At 44.1% G+C, this 25,630-nt stretch overlaps 1 protein-coding gene across 1 annotated transcript; it reads left to right on the top strand.

Moving 5' to 3' along the window:
- The first annotated feature begins 6,891 nt into the window (after nucleotides 1-6,891).
- On the top strand, nucleotides 6,892-11,582 carry LOC123110674 (nuclear/nucleolar GTPase 2). The gene is made up of 11 exons (XM_044531260.1): nucleotides 6,892-7,229; nucleotides 7,738-7,871; nucleotides 8,113-8,242; nucleotides 8,505-8,665; nucleotides 8,802-8,903; nucleotides 9,002-9,106; nucleotides 9,190-9,318; nucleotides 9,396-9,536; nucleotides 9,913-10,013; nucleotides 10,631-10,688; nucleotides 10,977-11,582. The coding sequence occupies exons 1-11, from the start codon at nucleotides 6,974-6,976 to the stop codon at nucleotides 11,277-11,279; spliced, it is 1,620 nt and encodes a 539-aa protein (XP_044387195.1). The 5' UTR covers nucleotides 6,892-6,973; the 3' UTR covers nucleotides 11,280-11,582.
- Nucleotides 11,583-25,630: the final 14,048 nt, after the last annotated feature.

The raw sequence follows: 25,630 nt of genomic DNA, 5'->3' as shown, positions 1-25,630 counted from the left end.
TTTTTCAAATTCTATGAACTTTTTTCGAATTTCTTGAACAAATTGATGAACTTTTTTTGAAAATTGATGAACTACTTTTAAAATTTGATGAACTTTTTTTGATGAACTTTTTTCAAAAAAGTGAACTTTTTTTCAAATTCAATGAAATTTTTCTAAATTGATGAACTATTTCCAATTTCAACAAAGTTTTGAATTCGTGAACTTTTTTGAATTCATGAACTTTTTTGTAGTAATCACATATTTTCTAAATCGATGAACTTTTCTCAAAAGCGATGAACTTTTTTAACTTTATGTACTTTTTCTCGAAAAATGATAAACATTTCTCTCAAAATCGATTAACTGTTTAAAATTCATGGAATTTTGTAAATAAAAACCTAAGTGATAGAAAAATAGCGGCCACACAACTCAAGGTTCTTATACTGATAGCACTATGACCAGTCACAACTCTCCACTTGCTGTAGTGGTTAACTAAGTTCGGCCGGGAGCTCATAGAACCTTCTGGTCCGTCCCAGGAGTGACGGTGCAAAGTGCCTCTGGCAACCAGTGTTCCCCTAGTGGGATTGAGTTCGTTCCCAAATTCCATTGTCTCTCTTGTGTTGAGAGCTCGTTTTCCCCCAAATCTTCTAATCTAACCTCGCAGTCTCCACTACTCCCCCACAACAGTAGGATTCTTCCTTGCGGTAGGGCGCCCCGCGGTGCTCCATCTCAAGTTCGTAGGTGCAGCCAACTTGAGATTTGTCTCCCCACTCGCTACAGACCGGGCTGCTCATCCTTGCGGCAGTACTTTCTGATCTAAAATCTTCTGCCTACCCAAATCCACTAAAGGCCTTTTGCACAAGCTAGGTGTGCGATCATAAAACAACAAATCCCTAGTGAAATACGAATCTCATAGAGAGGAAGGAGGAGGAGGTGGTGGTCCGGCAGTGTGGCCGAGCCTCTGGGCTGGCAATGGCGGCGGAAGACATTGGAAATCAACTGAAGAAACGTCACCTGTCTGAGGCAGAGAAGAAGACAGTCAAGCTGAAATCTGGCTCTATAGGTAAAGATGGTGCAGGTAATCTCCGGACAGTAGCGAAAATTTTATCAGAGAAACAAGCCAGGCCGGAGGTTCTAGAACAAACATTGGGGGAAATTTGGAGTCCGGTTCATGGTGTAGATTGCAAAGATATGGGGCAGAATAGATTTATTTTCACCTTTATGAACAAGAAGGGGAAACCGAGAGCAATAGATGAAGGACCATGGTTGTTTAATAACAGAGATCTCATTGTGATGGAGGATTTTGCTGCTCGGAAGGCCATAGATGAGTATGAATTCAAATATATCCCAATCTGGGTGAGGGTATATGGAGTTCCACTGGGTGCGCTAAATAAAGAAGCGGGGGAGATGGTTGGAAGGATGATAGGAAAGGTGTTAGACATGGATGTGGACGAAGAGGGATCTGCCTTGACTGAATATTTACGAATTAAGGTGAGAATAGATATCACAAAACCTTTGATGAGATATGTAACCATCGACGATGAGTCAGATTCAGATGAGGAAACAATGAATGCGACAGATGGGGAGGAGAATGAAACAGAAGTGGGTAGAATCTGTGATCTTAAGTATGAGTTCCTTCCTGTGTTTTGCTTTAATTGTGGTATCATAGGCCACAACGAGAGGAACTGACCATCAGAAGTAAAAAGAAGCCCCCAAATCTATGGAAAATGGTTGAAAGTACCCTTCCCAAAGAGAAGGGATGGTGAAGAAGAACAAGCCAAATTTTTAAGTGGCAGGTATGGATCTTGGAGGAGTAATAGTTGAGGTAGTGGAGGGAGCAGTCAGGGTAGCGACGCAAAATCCTGGAGTAAGAACCTGAAGGAGAGTGAAAATTTAGAGAAGGGGAAGAAAAATGATGAGGGGGAAGTCACAAATCCCCTAATAGAAAACCAAGAGGATAAGTATCTGCAGGAGGAAAAAAGCTAGTTTTCTCGACTCCTAGTAGATACGGCATACAGAACCAACTACAAGATGTAGATACAGATAAAACTAGAAATCAAAATGTTGCATTGGGTGAGGCCACTTCTCCAGCTGAGATGATAATGGACACAGGAAGTAGGAACAAGGAAGAAGGGCATGAGGGGAAGGAGACCCAAGAGCCTACCAATAGTGAAGGAAAAGGACAGACAGTAAAAGCGACTGATTTGGGAAGGCAGGGAGAACAGGAAAAAGCAACTACTTACATGCTAAGTAGAAGTCAGAAGCCTTTGTGTGAGGCTAGTAAAGGGGATTCAATTTTAATGTATGTGGGAACAGAACCTCCTAACCTCCAGGCTAGTAAAGGTAAGAGAAACACGTTCAAAAGGATGGCGCGCCCCAATACCAGCGAACCTCAGCCCTCACTCAGCCAGAATAAAAAAAAGAAGAGGTGCAGATCTGATGGAGATCGATGAAAACAAGGAGGTGTTGAAAAAGTCAAGAATGGATGTAGAGGGAGAGAACGAAAAACAAACAATAAGACCCATCTTTGAATGTGAAACTGGGCTGCACGGACAGCCTGGCGAGACCAAATGAGGATCATAGCTTGGAACTGCCGGGCATTGGGTAATGGGCCAGCAGTTCGAGGGCTTCTGGACCTCCAGAAGCGAGAGGACCCCGACATCCTATTCTTGTCGGAGACTAAGAGCGACGAGAAGAGGATGAAACACATCAGGTGGTTGTTGGGAATGAAACACATGGTAGTCAAAGAATGCAGAGGGAAAAGCGGTGGTTTAGCACTTTTTTGGAAAGAAGGTATCCCGGTGGAACTCCATAATTACTCAAAATATCACATGGATGTGGAAATAGTGGAAGATGATGGTTTTAAGTGGAGGTTGACTGGAATTTATGGAGAACTAGCAAGGGATAAAAAGGAGAATACGTGGAGGCTCATGAGAAACTTGAACGCATAATTGGACAGACCATGGTTATGCCTTGGGGATTTCAACGAAATATTATTTAACCATGAAAAGAGAGGAGGAAAACCAATGCCACAAGTATGCTTGGATAAATTTAGGGAAACTCTGGAAATTTGCGACCTGCAAGACTTGGGCTTCATTGGTGATAAGTATACATGGCGGAATCACAATCACTTGGTGCAGCACTACGTAAAAGAAAGGCTTGACCGAGCCGCGGCTTCCCCAAATTGGGCTGCCAAATTCCCTCATGTCAAAGTGATAAACAGTGACCCAAGACACTCAGACCACCGCCCGGTCATAGTCTAGATTGAGGGAAAGGAGGACCGAGTAAGCTTTGCTAGCCTAAATACCTTCAAATTTGAAGCGAAGTGGTTAAGGGAGCAGGATTGTGAAAAGATTGTACAAAATGCATGGCAAGAAGCACAAGAAGAAGGTATGAATGATGTATTCCAGGGGTTGAAGAAAGTGGCAACAAATTTAAAATATTGGAACGCCAACAATCTTGGGGATTTGAATAAGAGGATCAAAGAGGCCAAGAAGGAATTGGAAGAAGTCCGAAAGAAAGACATCTCACCAGATCAAGTGGCTCGTGAAGCATTTCTAAGAGAAAAACTAGACCGACTTGAGTCACAACAAGATGTATATTGGAAGCAGAGGGCACACACAAATTGGCTAAAAGAAGGAGACAAAAATACACATTATTTTCATGTGTTTGCTTCTGAAAGAAGAAAAAAGAACACAATCAGGAAGTTGAAGAAGGACAATGGAGATTGGGTAGAAGGGAATCAACAGCTAAAGAGCTTAGTGGAAGACTATTTTACAGACTTATTTACATCCACTAATAGCAACAACAATGATAATATCACTAGACATGTACATGCTAGAGTGGACCGACATATGAACGAGCTGCTGAGTGCTGAGTTCACCAAGGAAGAAGTAAAGGCTGCCATAGAGTCAATTGGCGATCTAAAGGCTCCAGGGCCTGATGGGATGTCTGCAATATTTTTCAAGAGATTTTGGCACATTGTGGGGGAAAAGGTTACTCATGAGATTCTACAATTTCTCAAAGGAGGTGACATGCCTATTGGATGGAATGATACAATGGTGGTTCTAATCCCCAAAACAAGTAAGCCTGAGAAATTTAAAGATCTTCGCCCCATAAGCCTTTGCAATGTGGTATACAAGATTATTCAAAAATCCTTGCAAATAGACTGAAAGCAATTCTCCGTCATATCATCTCCCCAAATCAAAGTGCTTTTATTGCAGGGAGAATGATTCCAAACAACATTCTATTAGCATATGAACTAACCCACTTCTTGCAGAACAAAAGGAGCGGAACTGCTAATTATGCTGCCTTAAAGCTGGACATGAGCAACGCGTACGATTGAGTCGAATGGAGTTTTTTTAAGAGATATGATGGGGAAAATGGGATTTAGCACATGGTGGATCCGGTTATTCATGAAATGTGTTACTACGGTGCACTATCAGATAAAGGTCAACCATGATGTGACAAATGTCATTACCCCTAGCAGAGGCCTGAGACAAGGTGACCCATTGTCCACATACTTATTTTTAATTTGTGCTGAAGGTTTCTCAGCTCTACTTCATGATGCAGAAAGGAGCAAAAAGATTCAAGGAATAAAAATCTCAAGAAGGGCTCCAAGTGTGAACCATCTGCTCTTTGCAGATGATTCCTTACTACTAATGAAGGTCGAGGATAGAAGCATGAAAGAAGTGGATCAAATCTTGAAGCAGTATGCAGATTTCTCTGGACAAGTAATTAACAAAGACAAATCTGCTATCATGTTCAGCAAAAATACTCCTCGGGAGAAGAGACATGCCACAATGCAGATTTTGAACCTGAATTGTGAAGCCAAAACAGAGAAATACCTGGGATTGCCCATCTATATCGGAAATTCAAAGTCAAAAACATTTGCATACCTAAAGGATAGGATTTGGAGAAAGATCCAAGGTTGGAAAGAACGCATGCTATCAATGGATGGCAAGGAAATTCTAATCAAAGCGGTAGCACAATCAGTACCAATCTATGCAATGGCGTGCTTTGATCTCACCAAATCTCTATGTGATCAAATGAGCAAAATAATATGCAAGTACTAGTGGAGTCAGATGGACAAAGAAAATAGAATCCACTGGATCAGTTGGGACAAACTCTCACTTCGGAAGAGGGATGGTGGATTGGGCTTCCGAGACTTATACGCTTTCAACCTGGCAATGTTGGCTCGCCAAGCTTGGAGGATCTTGCATAATCCATCCTCTCTATGTGCCAGAGTGCTCTCAGCGAAATACTTCCCAGATGGAAATATTTTAAATGCCAAAGGAGTCAGTGGCATGTCCTACGTCTGGCGTAGCATTCTAAAGGGCGTCAAACTTCTAAAACATGGTATAATATGGCGAGTGGGGAATGGAAATAACATAGACATCTGGAATGATCCTTGGATCCCAAGAGGCACCACGAGACGCACCATGACCCACAAAGGTCGACATCTTGTGAACAAAGTTTCGGAGCTGATGGACCCAATCAATGGAGGGTGGGATGTGGCACTGGTACAACAAACCTTCTTTCCAGAAGATGTAGAAGCCATCTTACAGATTCCAGTAAATGAAGAGGAGGAAGACTATGTGGCCTGGCACTTTGACAAGAAATGTTCATTCTCGGTCAAGTCTGCATATAAGGTGGCCATAGATATTGACATTCACAAACCAGCTCAAAGTAGCACCTCAACATCAAATAGGGGAGACAGAAGAGAGAACTTTGACTAGAACAAAATTTGGAAACTCCCACTGCCCAACAAAGTGAAACATTTTATTTGGAGATTTGCAAATCATAGTCTGCCTTTCTGACCAAAACTAAGGAGAAGAGGAGTGAATGTCGATCTTAAATGCCCAGTGTGCAACCGAGTTGATGAGGATGGAGGACACTATTTCTTCAAATGCAAACCAGTCAAGGAGTTATGGAGAAGCTTTGAGTGGGAAAACATACGACAAGAGCTTGTAACCTACCAAAGCCCAAGGCATGTCCTACAGGAAATTTTCTAGATGGAGGACAAGGTATGCTCTAAAATCTGCACCATGTTATGGCTTTGGTGGTTTGAAAGAAACAAAGCACACTCAGGGGAAAGGATAAGAGGTTGTAATGAAATCCAAGCTTCCATTGAAATCCACTGCAGAGAATTTGAGGAGGAACGGAATAAAGAGGAAAAAATTACCTAAACTTCCCTGCTCGGACAAATGGAAGCCTCCTCCACCTAATGTTCTGAAGATAAATACTGATGGTGCGTATGTTGAAAATTCTCACAAAGGTGGATGGGGATATGTGCTTAGAAATGACAAAGGAGAGGTGTTGGCAGCAGGTGCAGGATCTATGCAGCATATTTCTGAAGCTATTCATGCAAAAAGTCTAGCACTCCTCCAGGCAATCAACATGGCAAATGAGCTGGGATGTAACCGATTAATTTTTGAAACCGATGCTTTTGTACTGAAACAAGCAATAATGAGTGAAGCTTACGACAACTCAAGGCATGGAGCACTGTTTAAAGAAATCAAAACATTACTGCATACATACTTTGATGATGCAAGTGTTAAATGGTGTAATCGTTCCTGCAACTCTGTTGCTCATAATGTAGCGTCCTTTGGCGCTGGTTTGGAATTAGGTAGCCAACAACAGCTAGGTGTATTTCCAAACTTTGTAAATGTTGCGGTGGCTGGCGATGTGCCACACTGTATTATGTAATATATATTCTGGTATTTCCAGTTTAAAAAAAAAAGTTCGGCCGGAGACTTGGTGTTGCAAGTTCGAATCCTGGCGAGCCGCTTTTTTTTTTTTGCGCTTTTCTGCCCTTTGCGTTCGCGGGCCGGCCCAACAATGCGCCGCAGATGGCCTGTCGACCGACCGACCCATCCCCGTCGCCTGTCCTACAAAACCCTAGCCTCTCCCTCCTCGCCGCCTCCTTCAACCGCCTCCTCTCATCTCACGGAAACAAACAGGGGAAAACCATCCAGAGAGCTTCACCCAGCGCGCGATGGGGAAGAAGAAGGAGCGGTCAGTGAATGTGTCGGGCAAGCCCCGTCACTCTCTCGACGTCAACCGCCCCAATGACAAGAAGGGTGCTGGCGGCGGCGGCGGCGCCGGCGGGAGCCGGTCCGCGGCCACGGTGCGGCGGCTCAAGATGTACAAACTAAGGCCCATGAGGGACCGCGGTGGGAAGATCGTCAAGCACGACCTCCAGTCCAAGGAGCTCCCCAACACCCGCATCGAGCCTGACCGCCGGTGGTTCGGTGAGCAAATCCCCCTACCTCTCTGTTTGTTTTTCTAGTTGCGCACTTGATCGATGCCCTTAAGATACGAGGGCAGGTAATTACGTTGCTGTTGATTTGGATCAAGTAGGGATATGTACACTTAGGAGCAGTCGGGAGCTTGATAGATGTACGAGGAGAGCAGAGAAGATGTTATGCTTTCATTTTTGTATCCAGTTAGTAGTGTAGCAATTACCATGCGTAAAGCTCTTTTGCTGATTAGAGTCTGCTGAGTACTGATTGGCTCAAGTAATTGCTAAGACGCAGTACATATAGTGAACTTGGTGGGTGATACATCAGATCGTCTACATAACAGTTGGTTAAATCAAACTTTGTTATGATGTATGCTGGATTGAATTTGTTATACTGTCACAGGATGTGCAGTGCAGATGATTGACGATTAAATTTGTATACGAATTTATTCCATTATAAGCCTGGTGGTGTAACAGTGAATGTTGATTGTATTATTTTGCCTCTTTGGTTATCACAGGAAATACACGAGTTATCAATCAGAAAGAACTTGAATATTTTAGGCAAGAACTCCAGGCACGACTTACAAATAACTACAGTGTGTTACTGAAATCTAAACAGCTGCCACTATCGCTTCTGCAGGATCATCAGAAGGTAAACACTTATGTATACTTCTATCATCCTGATCATTGATTTTGCACGTGCAGCTCATGGAGTATTAGTGTATGTGACTTAACACTATTTTGCTGAAACTAGTGTTTAACTTAATTACTTGTACTCCTGGGTTCAATTTTATTTTGGGTTAAATAGCTTGGAACCTTCCACATTATTGTGAAGTATCATATTGTAATATGATTTTTCTACTCACATATGTTCGCTCATGTTGATTATACAGCAAGCTCGTGCACATCTTCTTGACACTGAGCCTTTTGAGCATGCCTTTGGACCAAAGGGCAAGCGTAAACGGCCAAAACTATCCAGTCTTGATTATGAATCTCTAATAAAGAAAGCTGATGATTCTCAAGGTACGAGTCAGAGCAATTAGCTTTAAGATTGGACTCCAGTTCTGGAGCTAGAGCCGAATATGTCATTCAACTTTGCATGCATATTACAAAGAAATCTGGCCTACTGGCTGTTCATCTGCTACTGTATATGACAAAGAATAAGTGTGTCAGTCTTAAGAAGTTCCATAATTTTCTAAAGTAATATTTAATTGCATGAAGTTGCATGTATTATTTGTCAAGGATAGCTTTGTATCTTGGTAAACTTTTATTTTGTGCTTTTTAGATGCGTTTGAGGAAAAACATGCTTCATCAAAGTTACCAAAGGATGAAGAGCAAGATGGCTTAAGGGATCTAGTTAGGCATAATATGTTTGAGAAGGGACAAAGCAAAAGAATTTGGGGTGAACTTTATAAAGTTCTTGACTCTTCAGATGTTGTTGTGCAGGTCAGTGTTACACAATGTGGTGACCCCATCAGAGTTACTCTTTACTATGTAATCAATAGAATTTCTGTGCATGTAGATATTGTTTTAAATTAGTATCTGTATATATTGATTGCTTAAATTGTTATTTCTTCCACAGGTGTTGGATGCCAGGGATCCAATGGGCACGAGATGCTACCATCTGGAGAAACATCTGAAGGAGAATGCCAAGCACAAACACCTGGTATTCTTACTAAATAAGGTATCATTTTAAGTTGTGCTTTTAGTGCAAATGTTGATTGTTTACCTGTTGCAATGCATTACAACACAATGATGATTGGGCACATTTCATTTGTTCAGTGTGATCTAATACCTGCTTGGGCAACAAAAGGGTGGTTGCGTACTCTATCGAGGGACTATCCCACCCTAGCATTCCATGCAAGCATCAACAAGTCATTTGGAAAAGTAAGTGAGTTTTTATTTTTATATTGTGTTATGATTGTTGTGCTCCTTTATAGTGTGCACTTATACTTTTGAACCACTTCCAGGGATCTCTTCTATCAGTATTAAGGCAGTTTGCCCGTTTGAGGAGTGACAAGCAAGCCATATCTGTTGGATTTGTTGGATATCCCAACGTTGGGAAGTCCTCAGTTATCAATACATTACGCTCCAAGACTGTAATTTTCTTTTCTTTCTTGTCCTTTAAATGACAATTTTTAGGAAAAAATTCTGATGGATTTTTATATACCTGTAGGTTTGCAAGGTAGCTCCGATTCCTGGAGAGACTAAGGTGTGGCAATACATCACCATGACTAAAAGAATCTTCTTAATTGATTGCCCTGGGGTTGTGTACCAAAACAATGATACAGAGACTGATGTAGTTCTTAAGGGTGTGGTATGTATCTCTACTTGTGCCCTTTTTGTCTTCTCTTTTTGAAGTTGCAGATATTCAAGCATTTTCTTATCATTTTCATCTGTTTTTATCTTTCCCATCTTGTTTTTTTTATGTTCTCATCTTTGTTCCTATTTCAAGGAAGTGTTGAACTTCCATTTCAACATGTAAGTAATTATATTCCTTTAATTGCAACCATCATTTCCATGTCTTCATGTATATTGTTATTTCATGATATGCATTGTAGGAAGGGTATTGGTACAGAGTTGTGTCCTATTTTATGGAATGACAGTAATATTTGTTTTTCTTGACTAGCACTGGTTTAGCAATGCTAGTTTTGAGTTTTTTTAGTAAATAACGTACTAATATTTGTCACCAGGTACGGGTGACAAATTTGGATGATGCTTCTGAGCACATTGGGGAAGTTCTAAGGCGTGTAAAGAAGGAACATCTACAAAGAGCTTACAAAATACAAGACTGGTACCCCCCCCCCCCCCCCCCACACACACGCACACACACACACACAACCGAAGGTTCTGGTTTACTTTTATTTTTAGCTGTGTTCCTTTCTGAGCACACATATTTTCTCTTCTGGTAAAGCTTCTTAGCGGCAAGGTCCTGGAAAGGCAGTCACCGAAGCTATCCTATATGAGATATCGTAGTATCTAGGTAACACTGATTAATATTCTGAAAAATTAAATAGTGGTGCTAAAGCATCAAATAATAATCCCATGCTTATAAACTGAACATAACATAAACGGAGTAAAAACAAGATCATAAAAATCATATCTAATCACTACCGTGGGAGTAACGTCTAAAGATGATATATATATCACAGCTGCAAACTATATTAGCTATAGTGCTAATAGCAGCCTATTATCTGTGTTTGTGTTTTTTTGTGCACAGCGTTGCTTTTGAAGTCTTCCTAATGTTTAGAACTCTGGAGCTCTTGGCATATCTGGTTATTGAGTACTCTGGTCCATAATGAACGTCACACATCATTGTTGACCTGATGGTGTTCCTTCACTATAATAACTAAAACCCACAGCCAAAGGAGATGACACATCTTTTATACTTACTGATTTTGCTCTCACCAGGGCTGATGATAATGATTTTCTCGTCCAGCTGAGCAAGATGAGTGGAAAGCTACTTAAGGTACAGCATAAACTTGTGATATTGTCCGTTCCTATTACAATTTTACCAAATATTTGTCGCCTGTTCAGAGATGAACATACTGTACTGCAATTTCGTAACACTTGTATGTCTTTATATAATAAGTAATATATTTGACTTCACTATATTCGGAGTTGAACATACAGCTACTGACTATTATGATTAGAATATTGATGAACGCTGTTAACTCAAAACCTAGACTAGCCAGGCCCCAGCACATTGGTGGGCTGATCTACTGCTTCATTCTCAACCTCTGTTTTTGATTCCTAGGGTGGGGAACCTGATCTGACAACAGCAGCCAAGATGGTACTTCATGACTGGCAGAGGGGCAAGATACCCTTTTTTGTGCCTCCGCCGCAGCAGAATGAAGATGGTCCTTCTAAGATTACTGAACCTGTGGAGGGATCTGGTGAGGAAGTGGTCAGCAGTGACCGGGCTGCTGCTGCCATGAAAGCCATTGCGGGAATTATCTCTTCGCAGCAAACTATGAATGTCCCCTGCCAGAAGGAACTTGGCAGAAATGGCGAAGACAGTGAACTCCCGGAGCAATCAGACCTTTTGGTAAAAGAGTGAAAGGGTAGCAATCCTGCATGAGAAGATCCCTGGTATTTTTGCCCGCAAACATCTTCATGAGTGCCAGCGAAGTTATTCACTGTTTGCCATGAAGGACACAGTTACGCAGGGGGGACAATCCTTTGATATGTATCGTTCATGTTATCTGTAGCTTTCTAATGGATTAGGTAGAGCGTGGTTGGCATCTACATCAAAACTTGTCTTTTGTTCACCTCAAGTTCTAGTTGGATTTCACACCCTGTTTTATACATAGATAAATACCATTTGGTTCAAAATGCAACTTCTGCAAGTATGCCTTTCTAATTTTTGTTTTCCACTTGATGTTGACATACGTGGATCTGGGTTACCCTTACCTTATGATACTATATCATTTCTAATTTTTGTTTTCCACTTGATGTTGACATAGGTGGATCTGCGTTACCCTTACCTTATGATACTATATCATATTACAAATTTGGCTGGAGAAATCAGACATTTTTCTCTTTGTTGCTATCTACTATCCCTATAAAAGCATGCAAGCGCAGATCCACAATTAAGCATATCAGCTCTCTAATCATCAATCTAATTGTTGGATCGCTAACCCCGCACGTCGCCGCTGCCAACCGTTGCCTGCTCCGCTCTGCCCCATGCCATGCATCCTCCGCCATGGACCCGAGCCACCGCGGCCTCCCGCTCCGCCACCACTGCCGTCTTCAGGTACGTGGGAGCCACCAACCTCACCCCTCGACGCACTAGCCGCCGGCCTTGCACGCGCCTTCGCCGCCCCACGCACGAGACCTGCCCCCGACCAGACTCTTTGCACTAGCCGCCGGCCTTGCACGCGCCTTCGCCGCCCCACGCACGAGACCTGCCCCCGACCAGACTCTTTGCTTGATGCATCGGCTACACTGTCGAGGACACGCAGGGCGGAGACGTGTGCACACGTAGGAGCTGCCGTCGCTGGGGACGTGAAGCACGCGGGAGCGGCCGCAGATTCAGGTTCTTCGATCGTGCATCTGGTCGAATTCGATGATGTGATATATATATTTGATCGGTTTTACGAGAAATTCTATTTATATATATATTATGCATAACATGTACGGTACGTAGTACCGTCAAATATGTTTGAAATGAAAAATAATTAATTAGAAAGTAATTAAACATAATTCATAAAACAAAAAAATCAAATGGAAAACTAATGTTCCCTCCGTCCTAAAATGTAAGAACGTTTTTAACACTAACGTAGTGTCAAAACCGTTCTTATATTCTGAGACAGAGGGAGTAACATTTTAGTCCCAGTTGGTGTTACCAACCGGGACTAAAGTTCCCCCAGCCCACGGCGCGGCCTTGTGCCATGTGGCTGGCCTTTAGTGCCGGTTCGTGCTGAACCGGGACTGGGGGGGGGGGGGGGGGGCTTTAGTTGCAACACTTTAGTGCCGGTTCTGGAACCGGCACTAAAGGCCCTTACGAACCGGGATTATAGCCCGATTCTACACTAGTGTCTCTTTATGCGGACGACGCGGCTGCATTCATGGCTCCGATCAAGAAAAAGATGTTGATAATCTTGCGATGCTTTGGGGAGGTCACGGACCTTTGCACCAACTTTTTTTTGATAGAAGACTGTAAGGGAACCCCCTACAGTATAATTGGTGCAACAAACCCAAATTACAAGTACTATGCCTAGAACCTGGGTGGGTGGGAAGGCATCAGCTCCTTCCCACCACTAGGCTACGCCTTAGTCTGCCCTTTACACCAACTTCCACAAGAGTTCAATGGTTCCCACTCGTTGCAATCATCTTGACTTTGATCATATAACCCAAAGTTTCCCAACAACTAGGGCTTCCTTCCCTTTGCGGTACTTGGGACTTCATCTCTTAGTTTGGCAATTGAAGTTGTTGGATCTACATTTTTTTATGGACAAGGTTGCAAGCAAGTTGACAACTTATGAGGGCCAAACATCAACACCATTCGACACATGGCTCTTATCAAGTTTGTGATCACTTCCCAAGTGGTCTATTTCATCACATCGTTGGTCATCCCGCCAAGCACCCTTCTTAATGTAAACAAACTTGAGAGAGCTTTCCTATGGTTCGACTCGGACAACATGACGGGAAAAAAATGCAAGCTGAATTGAGAGATTGTTTGTCGGCCACTTGACTATGGGGGCTTGGGGTTCTCAACACTAACAAGTTTGCGCGTGCTCTTTGTTTGCGGTGGCTTTGGTATGAATGGAAGGAGCCTACCAAGATGTGGGTGGGGGATAGGAAACCCGTGTGATGAGGAGGACCTCAATTTTTTCTATGCATCCACCACCATCACTGTTGATAATGGCGCGGAGACCCCTTTTTGGGATTCACCTTGGCTCCTTGGGTGCAAGCCTAAAGACATTGCCATGCTCATCCACAAAGCTTCCTCATCAAAAGAATTGGAAGGTGCGGGAGGCCTCAAGCACAATGTGTGGATTCTCAAGATCAAACCCTCCACCACCGTTTCCATTGAGCATATCACACAATTTTTCACCCTTTGGATGCTCTTGCATGAGGTGCATCTTGACAAGCTCGCTAAGGATGACATGATGTGGAAACATACGGTTAGTGGGCACTACGCGATGGCCTCCCCCTACGAGGCGCAATTCCTAGGGATGGTGCACTCATCCATGGACCAAATGGTTTGGAAGGCTTGATCTCCCTCCAAAAGTCAAGTTCTTTGCTTGGTTGGTACTTCAAGATAAAATTTGGACCGCCCATAGATTAACCAAGCGTGGGTGGCCAAATTGCGGTATTTACCTACTTTGCATGTCGCTAGACTCTAAGGCCTTGGTTCTTGGTCATCGAAAAACTTCACATCTTTGGGTTGGTCACTTCTACTTGGCCCTTCATGGACTGGTCGAGGCTTGGTGGGCAAGTACCCGCCGACGGTATGCCAAACCGACAAGCAAGGTGTTTCCAGTATGCTGTCTCAAATAGGGTGTGAAGTGTCCTTTAGGTTTCGGCTGGTAGAGCAGAGGAATGAAAATACTCTTTCGTTTCATGCATGGTACTCTAAGTCCCAACTGCGCTAGCTTAGTGGTTCAATTCAACAACAGAACGAACAATCCTCCCTCACCATGCTTATCTTGTGGACAATTTGGAATGAAGGAAACACAAGAGTTTTCAGGCTTAAAAGCACTCCACCGACAATCTTGCTTACCATTATCTCGACCGAACCCAACCTTTGGGTCATTGTCGGAGTAAACAATTGGGGTGAATAATTTTGCGAGAGTAATAATGTGTTCTTTGTACTTGTAACAAACCCTATTCTCTATTATTTACCTCAGTTAAAAATCAGTTTTTTTAGATAAAGAAAAAAAATCAGCTGCTCCCCCGTTCTTAAATATAAGCCCATTTTTGACATTTCAACATCTAGAAACAAGAAACCAAGGGGAAACCGAGCGTTCTTAGAGCTCAGTGTCTGCTGGCCGTCAGATCGTTTCTCTGATGCAATCTGGGCCGTCCGATCTCGCGCCCGGATGACCTCAGCCGTCGAATATTTACCTGATTGACGTGAGCCGTCCGATATTTCTCGCTATGAGCAGCGCTACTCTCGCCCGTGCCACCGCCTGTAGTTCTCGTGCCCCTCCAAGGGCATTTTTGTAATTTCGCACACAGTTATATAAAACAGGAGCACGCCCGTGGAGAGAACCCTAGACCCGCACCCGCACTCGCTCCTCCTCCATCCCTCCCGTGACCACACGCCGCCGCCATCTCCTTCATCCATCGGTCGCCGCCTTCGCCTACTCCTCCTCCACTCCCACTCCCGGCAGCGCAACACCCCGAGAACCTCCCCTTGACCCGCCTCTTCCTCCCATCCAGCTAGATTCGCGGAGCAAGGCCTCTCACGCTCGCTCGCGACCCTCAGCTGTGGCTAGGGGTTTGGGTTGGGCATCGCCTTCGTCGCCGGTGGACTCCGGCAACTCCTCTCCGTCTCCTCCCTCGCCCCCACGTGCAGCTCCGCTTCCCGATGGCCATGGCGCGTGCTTGGCCTCCCGGCGCCAAGAACCATCCCAGGCCTCGTTGCATCTCCGGCTCTAGTAAGGCGTTCCTGGGCGACCAGGTACACTTCTCTCTCCCTCCCGTCCCTCTCCCAATGCCAGCCACCACACGAGCTCACCTTAGCCTCCTCTTCATCCACTCCTCCATGATGCTCGATAGAGGGAGCACGGGCGGCTTCAACGGGAGGAGCACCAGGCCAACCCTCAGCGGTTGGCGCCACCGGATGGCGGCGGCCACCTTCTTCTTCCGGCCGCACCACACCACAGGTGGAGGCGTTCCTCTTGCTCTTCCTCATGGTGGCATGGCAGCACCACCGTCAATGTCGAGCATGGGTAGGAGAACGATGCGGCCGTCCACAGGTTGGTCTCTCTTTGTAGCTACAGATTTACTATTCGCTGGTCAAAATCGCTGGTAGTGCTACACGAGTGCTATAAACGTTCGTAGTATGTGTATTAACAGATTTGCTATTGGCTTGATCGAACTTTGGTTGTATAATAAGCCTCGTGTTAATGTGTACAAGTGTCAGCCAATGTTGTTTCTTTTCCTTTAGAATGAAAACATACTAAAGCATCCAGTTTATTCCTACTGAATTACTTTTGACCTATGATAGAAAAACATGTGTGTTATTGACCTTTCAGATATTACACTGAAAGTGGCTTCCCATGCCCACACCTGAGGAACAACTTCCTGAGGACAATCAACAAAGATTTTGACGAGGTAGTACATGTTTTTCCTTGTCATTTTGTTGTATGATACTCTGAACAAGAAGTGCAACATCTTTACTTTGGCTATGTGATCCCATATGCATGCAGGAAATTGTAGAGAGTTCCAAAGCTAGGAGAAAAATGGCAGCTGAAGCAATTGAGATTCTGACAGATGCTTACCAGTCCCCCGCTTATTCAGTGAAAACAATGGACCGGATAGCTAAGATGAAAGGGGTAGTAAGTTGCTTACAAGCCCCATTTATTTTTTTCTCGAGAGTAAAGATTGTATTGTTTTGGCTGTACCAAAATGTTTGGTTACAAAGAAGGGACTACCCAAATGCGGACAAATCTGTATATACCAACTGCAAAATAATTACTGGGGCAAATGCAGTCGGTGAAGTACTCCCTCTAGCTCACGAAAAAGTGGTGTCTTTTACACGGCCTTCAAAATGTAACTTTGGCAACTTGTTTTTGTTGTGGTATAATATGTACATATAATACCCAGTAAAATTATAACATGTTGGAAATATTTTCTGAGAAACGCATATCATTTTGGATCTAAATATTCAAAACATACTAGCCGTCAAAGTTTTCGAAGTTCAGCTCCTAAAGAATCTCCATTATGAACTGGAGGGAACAACATGTTAATTCAGCATCTGTACAACATGTCATTTTTCATTTGAATGAACCGGCAACAAACTTCTCGCCGTGGAGTATACGGTGCTGGCCTAGCGATGTTTACACATTCAAAATCAAATTATTGTTCTAGTATTATTGAGCTATGTTCCAGGGTGGAACTCTATTTAGGAAGAGGGCACAAGCGAGCTTCTCAACAAAGCTCTTTGTACTCAATAGAAGGTCATTTGTGAATATGCACAGGGACATAGGATACTACTGGATGCGCTTGGGTGTTTACCTAGGCATTGGCATTTGTCTTGGCACCATATTCTACCAAGTTGGCCACAGTTACAGTTCCATGCAGGTGAATTGTAGAAGACATGATTCATTAGGCAACATAAATAATTTATATGTCAACAGAATTGATCTGTTCCCTTGATTTTTCAGTCTAGATGTGAAGTAATAATGTATACGACGACACTTCTTACCTTCATGGCCATTGAAGGATTCCCTTCTTTTGTAGAGGACGTAAAGGTTGCTTTGTCCCTGCCATCAGACTAACATTTTCACAAGAGCACTTATATGTCCATGCTTTCATTGTATATTGAAAGGCTGAAATAAATAAAAGTTTGTCTGCACACTTTGTTTCTAGGTATTCAGACGGGAGAGGCCAAGTGGCCATTACGGCGTGGCAGAGTTTGTGATCTCAAACACATTGTCAGCCACTCCATACCTGGCCGTCATCGCTGTGATCCCTGGCGCAATGCTGTACTACCTTACCGGGCTAATGAAAGGACGTGACCGCTTCACCTACTTCATCGTCAACCTGTGCATGTGCACACTGCTGGTGGAGAGCATGATGATGATCATCGCTGTCGTCGTCCCAGACTTCCTGATGGGGATCATCGTCGAGGCCGGGGTGCAAGGGGTGATGATGCTCAATGGATTTTGTTTTCGTTGTTGATCCTAATTTAGATAACACCAAAGGAACAAATCAAGTGAGCTGCAACCAAAACTACCCAACAAGGTGTGGCCTTTTGCACTGCGAGTTTTATATTGTTATTGTGTTCATGTTTATGGTCAGGTTTGTAGAAAACCTTTCTCGATTCTTGCTTTACCATGGAGGTTGTCTACAAGGATTCAGAAGACGACAATTTGCTTCCACTGCATTTGGAAGCAGCTGCTGGGAGCATGGAAACCATTGTAAGAACATAAAGTTGAAGCTTAGAAAGATGGAAGGAGGTCTGAATCTTCTCATTTCAATTCCAACTTTTGTTATTAGCTGCTGTCTTACCATCAATTACAATTACAGTGGGTGGGGCTGGTCGCCTTGAATCTGCGAGATGCCTTCGCACCAGCGTGACGCTGGTAAGGTGGGTCTTGCCTATTGATTCTTGCCGCTGGATGTGCTCCTTCATGAAAAGAAGTATAAAATGCTACTTTTGCCATCTTAAAACGGTGCAAACTAATTCTACCAGTTTAAGCCATTTAAAATATCACCAAAGTTGTCCAGTGTTTTTTTATTCAGCTCCAGCGTGTGATAAATGTGTAGTTGTGTTAGAGTACGTAATGGGCCTAGTGGGCTCATTAGTCTTAGGGTTAATTAGAGATAAGGGTCGCTTGCTTAGGGATCAAGTAAGCCTTGCTTGGGAGTCAAGTAAACCTCTCTATATAAAGAGAGGAGATGTATCAATCTAATCAAGCAAGAATTAAGAAGGAAATCCCTTCCCTCTTGCCCGGCCGTGGGCAAAAAGGCACTCGGCCGGCCCTCTCGCGCCCTCCTTCTAGCAACGCCATAACTATTTGGTATCAGCTAGCTTTGTTTCGATCATGTCTTCACCGCCGCCAAGCCCGTCTCTTCCTCTGCCGGTCACCTTGTCGCCTCCGGCGACCACCACGACCGTCGCCCCGCTCCTGCCCGCGTCGGGATCCTTCGTCGCGCCCGCCCCCGCCGTCCTCACCTGGGAGGAGGTGTCCGGGGTGCTGCGGGACCTAACCCAGACGGTTCAGGAGATCCACCTGTTCTTGGCCGGGTCATACAGGCCGCACCCGGCTGCGCCGCCCAACGCCGCCCCCGCACCGCCGTGGCTGCCGTGGCAGACGCCGCACCAGGCGGCCTTCGACGCGCTCGCCGGACCGCTGCAGCTGCCATCCATCGCCACCATCGTCTAGCCCTGGCTGCAGTGGCAGCCGCCGCGCCTGGCGCTCTGCCGCAGCAGCCGCAGCCGCTGCCCGGCGCGGCACCGCAGCAGCCGCTGCAGCAGCCATCGCCGGTCAGCTCCGCCGCCCAGTATGGGATGCCCTACGACGGGAGTGCGACGACCTCGTTCCCATCAACGCCGCCGCCATCCCAGGGCGTCCACATCCAGCAAATCAAGTCCCCGCCGTCGCCGTCACCGCTTCTGGCTTGGATCGCTACCCTCCAAGTGTCGGCGGCGGTGAGGCTGCAGGCTGCTGCGCGCGGCCTCCTAGCGTGTCGGCGTGTGCGGGAGATGCGTGGTCTGCAGCTGCCGCTCCTCCAAGTTGCCCTTCGCTGCGCAAAGGACCTCGATCTCGTCCGCTGCGTCGGGGATCTTGGGCATGCGGTTTCCCCCATGGGCGGCGGACATGCTATTTTCCCCGTGGGCAGCGACCTCAAAGTCTGCGACATCGGCGGTTGGGGGGGCGCACCCCTCCTCATCATTCTCCATTGCAAGCCCTCCACTCTTCCCTGTGCGGTGCAAACCAACAGCCGTCCGGCAGGGAGAAGGCATGGTGTCACCGACAGCAGCGCACCGCGTAGCACCACTGCATTCCGCCACCGGCCGCCGCGAGGGTGCCTCTGCTGGTCACTCTTGCGACCACTTCTAGGTGGTCATACACATGCACTCCTTTTGTCCAGGTGGTGTCCATGGGATCCAGGTGGCTGTACACGTGCACGTCCGACGTGCGGATGGTGTCCACTTTTTGTTAAGGGGTCCAAAATAAAGCGTCCCAGTCCATTTCAGGTTGAGAATAATAAAACAAGCCGAGGTGTAAAAGGCTTGTTTTTAGGTGTTAGGTTTGTGTTGCGTCGAGTCATGGTTATAAGTTGGTTAGGTTGCAGCTCGAGGACAAGCTGCATGTCCAGGTGGGGTGTAGTGTTAGAGTACGTAATGGGCCTAGTGGGCCCATTAGTCTTAGGGTTAATTAGAGATAAGGGTCGCTTGCTTAGGGGTCAAGTAAGCCTTGCTTGGTAGTCAAGTAAACTTCTCTATATAAAGGGAGGAGATGTATCAATCTAATCAAGTAAGAATTAAGAAGGAAATCCCTTTCCTCTTGCCCGGCCGTGGGCAAAAAGGCCCTCGGCTAGCCCTCTCGCGCCCTCCTTCTAGCAGCGCCATAACAAGTTGATGGTGTATCTCTTGGATGGTTTCTACCACTAAAACTTTGTGATTTCTTCCCCTTCGTAGTTGATTTAGTTCAATCAAAAACAGTCAGTCACTTAACTATCAATTTGACCCTGGCGAGTTTGGATTCTGCCTTTCCAGGACAAGAACTGTAGTTATTTACTGTCCTGTAATATTGTGTGTCATCAAATTTATTCATTTAAATTTTGAATAGGGGAACTATAAGAATGCAGATTAAAAAGAGTTGTTCATCTTTTGCCAGCAGGTGCATGTTGTGACTATTGCGGCGGAGTGCCGAGTGCTGAAATATGCATTCGACGTCCGTTTTTGATTTTGTTTCAGTTTACTGGAATTTTTTCTTTCATGAACTAAAATATAGGAGCATGCACCAGAAGCTTGGTATGGTTCAAAATATTGTGATAAACTTCGATCCATAGATACATACAGATAGAATAACTGGTTGCAGTTTGTCATCACTGTTTTGAATCTAGCTCTTCTACTTCTGTTTTCTATAATGAATATTCAATTTCTACAGTTTATGGTATGCACCCTTTTCGTAAAGGAACACCTATTTATTTTCGTTTGTCTAAAAACCATATGTAACTAGAAAAATATTTAGATCCCATATCTATTTGTGTATATGCATGATTAGTTATTTAGGTGTATACTTCTTTAACCTTATTGGCTTTTAAAGAGGTTATTAATGTTGGTTAGCCCACCGCTTCTGCGGGCAACGCGTGGCGCTTTCCTATCTATATAGGTTATGTGTTTACTGGAATAACGAAGTCACTAGCTATATATTGTATGATCCAGATATGTATTTCTTGATGTGCTAAAGATGTCCATTGCATTGTAAGGTGCTGACTAGGCGAACAAAAAGGGTTTGAAAGGCCCCATAGTGGTCAAACAAAGGTGTATTCAGGTCCAAAGCTTCCAGAGCTATGATATAAATGTGGTTGGTAATTGGTAATGGAATACTTACAAGTCATATATCACTTACTGCGTGAAGTACATAAATTTGTAGGCATATACAGATAGAAAGAATATATGTTACAATTACTACTATGTACTGATCAGGGTGTGTAGTTCTGGTCAGATCTATACCATACAACTTCTCATGGAAAACACTTATCGACTATCGAAAAAATTGAATTGAGCATTTTTCATATTATGTGAAGTTAGGCCCATCCATTATTATTGTCTTGTGGTTCGTTTATTGCTCTGTATTGCCAGCATACTCTAAAATGTTTGATACATGCTTTGCAGATGTTGTTTGCGGAGAGGTTTAATCGTTTCAACCGATTCAAATGCAAAAGGGAGGTACACTCCCTCCTGATGTTGATGTTAAATAAACTATTGAATGTTGGACTATAAAATAATGGGATCAAAATTAGGAGATCTGTAAAAATGTAGTTTCACTCAAAGATGGGATCAAACTTAGAACCTTATATATTAGTTCCATGACATGCTCAAAGGGATGTATGAACCAAACCATTAATATTACATGTGATTACTCCTCCCTGTGTCTTCCTTTGATCCTTTCATCTGTCTGCTGCCCTTATACCTTTGCATTCATTGGATCTATTGAATAGTGTACTACCAGGTTGGCTAGAGGTGGGTGAAGGAAATATGCCCTAGAGGCAATAATAAAGTTATTATTTATTTCCTTATTTCATGATAAATGTTTATTATTCATGCTAGAATTGTATTAACCGGAAACATAATACATGTGTGAATACATAGACAAACATAGTGTCACTAGTATGCCTATACTTGACTAGCTTGTTAATCAAAGATGGCTAAGTTTCCTAACCATAGACATGAGTTGTCATGTGATTAATGGGATCACATCATTAGGAGAATGATGTGATTGACTTGACCCATTCCGTTAGCTTAGCACTTGATCGTTTAGTATGTTGCTATTGCTTTCTTCATGAGTTATACATGTTCCTATGACTATGAGATTATACACCTTCCGTTTACCGGAGGAACACTTTGTGTGCTACCAGACGTCACAACATAACTGGGTGATTATAAAGGTGCTCTACAGGTGTCTCCCAAGGTACTTGTTGGGTTGGCGTATTTCGAGATTAGGATTTGTCACTTCGATTGTCGGAGAGGTATCTCTGGGCCCACTCGGTAATGCACATCACTATAAGCCTTGCAAGCATTGTAACTAATGAGTTAGTTGCAGGATGATGTATTACGGAACGAGTGAAGAGACTTGCCGGTAACGAGATTGAACTAGGTATTGAGATACCAACGATCGAATCTCAGGCAAGTAACATACCGATGACAAAGGGAACAATGTATGTTGTTATGTGGTTTGACCGATAAAGATCTTAGTAGAATATGTGGGAACCAATATGAGCATCTAGGTTCCGCTATTGGTTATTTACCGGAGACGTGTCTCGATCATGTCTACATAGTTCTCGAACCCGTAAGGTCCGCACGCTTAAAGTTCGATGACGGTTATATTATGAGTTTATGTGTTTTGATGTACCGAAGGTAGTTCGGAGTACCGGATGAGATCGGGGACATGACGAGGAGTCTCGAAATGGTCGAGACGTAAGAATCGATATATTGGACGACTATATTCGGACATCGGAAAGGTTCCGAGTGATTCGGGTATTTATCGGAGTACCGGAGAGTTACGGGAATTCGCCGGGGAGTATATGGGCCTTATTGGGCCATACAGGAATAGAAGAGAGAGGCCAAAAGGAAGGAGGCACCCCCCTCTGGTCCGAATTGGACAAGGGATGCAGCCCCTTTTTTCCTTTTTCCTCTCCCCCTCTTTCCTTCTCTCCTACTCCAACAAGGGAAGGAGGAGTCCTACTCCCGGTGGGAGTAGGACCCCCCCCCCTTGGCGCGCCCTCCTCCTAGGCCGGCCGCCTCCCCCTTGCTCCTTTATATACGGGGGCAGGAGGGCACCCCATAGACACAACAATTGATTCCTTGGATCTCTTAGTCGTGTGCGGTGCCCCCCTCCACCATAGTCCACCTCGATAATATCGTAGCGGTGCTTAGGCGAAGCCCTGCGTCGGTAGAACATCATCATCATCACCACGCCGTCGTGCTGATGGAACTCTCCCTCAAAGCTTGGTTGGATCGGAGTTCGAGGGACGTCATCGAGTTGAACGTGTGCAGAACTCGGAGGTGCCGTGCGTTCAGTACTTGATCGGTCGGATCGTGAAGACATACGACTACATCAACCGCGTTGTGCTAACGCTTCCACTTTCGGTTTACGAGGGTACGTGGACACACTCTCCCCTCTCGTTGCTATGCATCACCATGATCTTGCGTGTGCGTAGGAATTTTTTTGAAATTACTACGTTCCCCATCAGTGGCATCCGAGCTTGGTTTTATGCGTAGATGTTATATGCACGAGTAGAACATAAGTGAGTTGTGGGCGATACCAGTCATACTGCTTACCAGCATGTCATACTTTGGTTCGGCGGTATTGTTGGATGAAGCGGCCCGGACCGACATTACGCGTACGCTTACGCGAGACTGGTTCTACCGACGTGCTTTGCACATAGGTGGCTGGCGGGTGTCAGTTTCTCCAACTTTAGTTGAACCGAGTGTGGCTACGCCCGGTCCTTGAGAAGGTTAAAACAACACTAACTTGACGAACTATCATTGTGGTTTTGATGCGTAGGTAAGAACGGTTCTTGCTCAGCCCATAAGAGCCACGTAAACTTGCAACAACGAAGTAGAAGACATCTAACTTGTTTTGCAGGGTATGTTGTGATGTGATATGGTCAAGGCATGATGCTATATTTTATTGTATGAGATGATCATGTTTTGTAACCGAGTTATCGGCAACTGGCAGGAGCCATATGGTTGTCGCTTTATTGTATGCAATGCAATCGCCCTGTAATTGCTTTACTTTATCACTAAGCGGTAGCGATAGTCATAGAAGCAATAGTTGGCGAGACGACAACGATGCTACGATGGAGATCAAGGTGTCGTGCCGGTAACGATGGTGATCATGACGGTGCTTCGGAGATGGAGATCACAAGCACAAGATGATGATGGCCATATCATATCACTTATATTGATTGCATGTGATGTTTATCTTTTATGCATCTTATCTTGCTTTGATTGACGGTAGCATTATAAGATGATCTCTCACTAAATTTCAAGATAAAAGTGTTCTCCCTGAGTATGCATCGTTGCCAAAGTTCATCGTGCCCAGACACCACGTGATGATCGGGTGTGATAAGCTCTATATCCATCTACAACGGGTGCAAGCCAGTTTTGCACACGCAGAATACTCAGGTTAAACTTGACGAGTCTAGCATATGCAGATATGGCCTCGGAACACTGAGACCGAAAGGTCGAGCGTGGGTCATATAGTAGATATGATCAACATAGTGATGTTCACCATTGAAAACTACTCCATTTCACGTGATGATCGGTTATGGTTTATTTGATTTGGATCACGTGATCACTTAGATGACTAGAGAGATGTCTATCTAAGTGGGAGTTCTTAAGTAATATGATTAATTGAACTTCAATTTATCATGAACTTAGTCCTGGTAGTATTTTGCAAATTATGTTGTAGATCAATAGCTCGCGATGTTGCTTTCATATGTTTATTTTGATATGTTCCTAGAGAAAATTGTGTTGAAAGATGTTAGTAGCAATGATGCGGATTGGATCCGTGATCTGAGGATTTCCTCATTGTTGCATAGAAGAATTATGTCCTTGATGCACCACTAGGTAACAGACATATTGCAGAAGCAGATGTAGACGTTATGAACGTTTGGCTAGCTCAATATGATGACTACTTGATAGTTCAGTGCACCATGCTTAATGGCTTAGAATCGGGACTTCAAAGACGTTTTGAACGTCATGGTCCATATGAGATGTTCCAGGAGTTGAAGTTAATATTTCAAGCAAATACCCGAGTTGGGAGATATGAAGTCTCCAACAAGTTCTATAGCTGAAAGATGGAGGAGAATTGCTCAACTAGTGAGCATGTGCTCAGATTGTCTGGGTACTACAATCGCTTGAATCAAGTGGGAGTTAATCTTCCAGATAAGATAGTGATTGACAGAGTTCTCTAGTCACCATCACCAAGTTAGTAGAACTTCATGATGAACTATAGTATGCAAAGGATGACGAAAACGATTCCCGAGCTCTTCGTGATGTTGAAATCGACAAAGGTAGAAATCAAAAAAGAGCACCAAGTGTTGATGATTGTCAAGACCACTAGTTTCAAGAAAAGGGCAAAGGGAAAGAAAGGGAACTTCAAGTAGAATGACAAGCAAGTTGTCACTCCCGCGAAGAAGCCCAAAGCTGGACCAAAGCCTGAAACCGAGTGCTTACACTGGAAAGGAAATGGTCACTGGAAGCGGAAATGCCCTGAATATTTGGTGGATAAGAAGGATGGCAAAGTGAACAAGGGTATATTCGATATACAGGTTATTGATGTGTACCTTACTAGTATTTATAGTAGCCCCTGAGTATTTGATACTTGTTCGGTTGCTAAATATTAGTAACTCGAAACAGGAGTTACAGAATAAACATATACTAGTTGAGGGTGAAGTGACGATGTATGTTGGAAGTGGTTCCAAGATTGATATATTCATCATCGCACACTCCCTATACTTTCGGGATTAGTGTTAAACCTAAATAAATGTTAT

This window comes from Triticum aestivum, chromosome 5B (assembly GCF_018294505.1).
Source record: "Triticum aestivum cultivar Chinese Spring chromosome 5B, IWGSC CS RefSeq v2.1, whole genome shotgun sequence".
NCBI lineage: Eukaryota > Viridiplantae > Streptophyta > Magnoliopsida > Poales > Poaceae > Triticum > Triticum aestivum.
The sequence above is the reverse complement of the archived record's forward strand: the minus strand, read 5'-3'. Positions and strand labels throughout refer to the sequence as shown.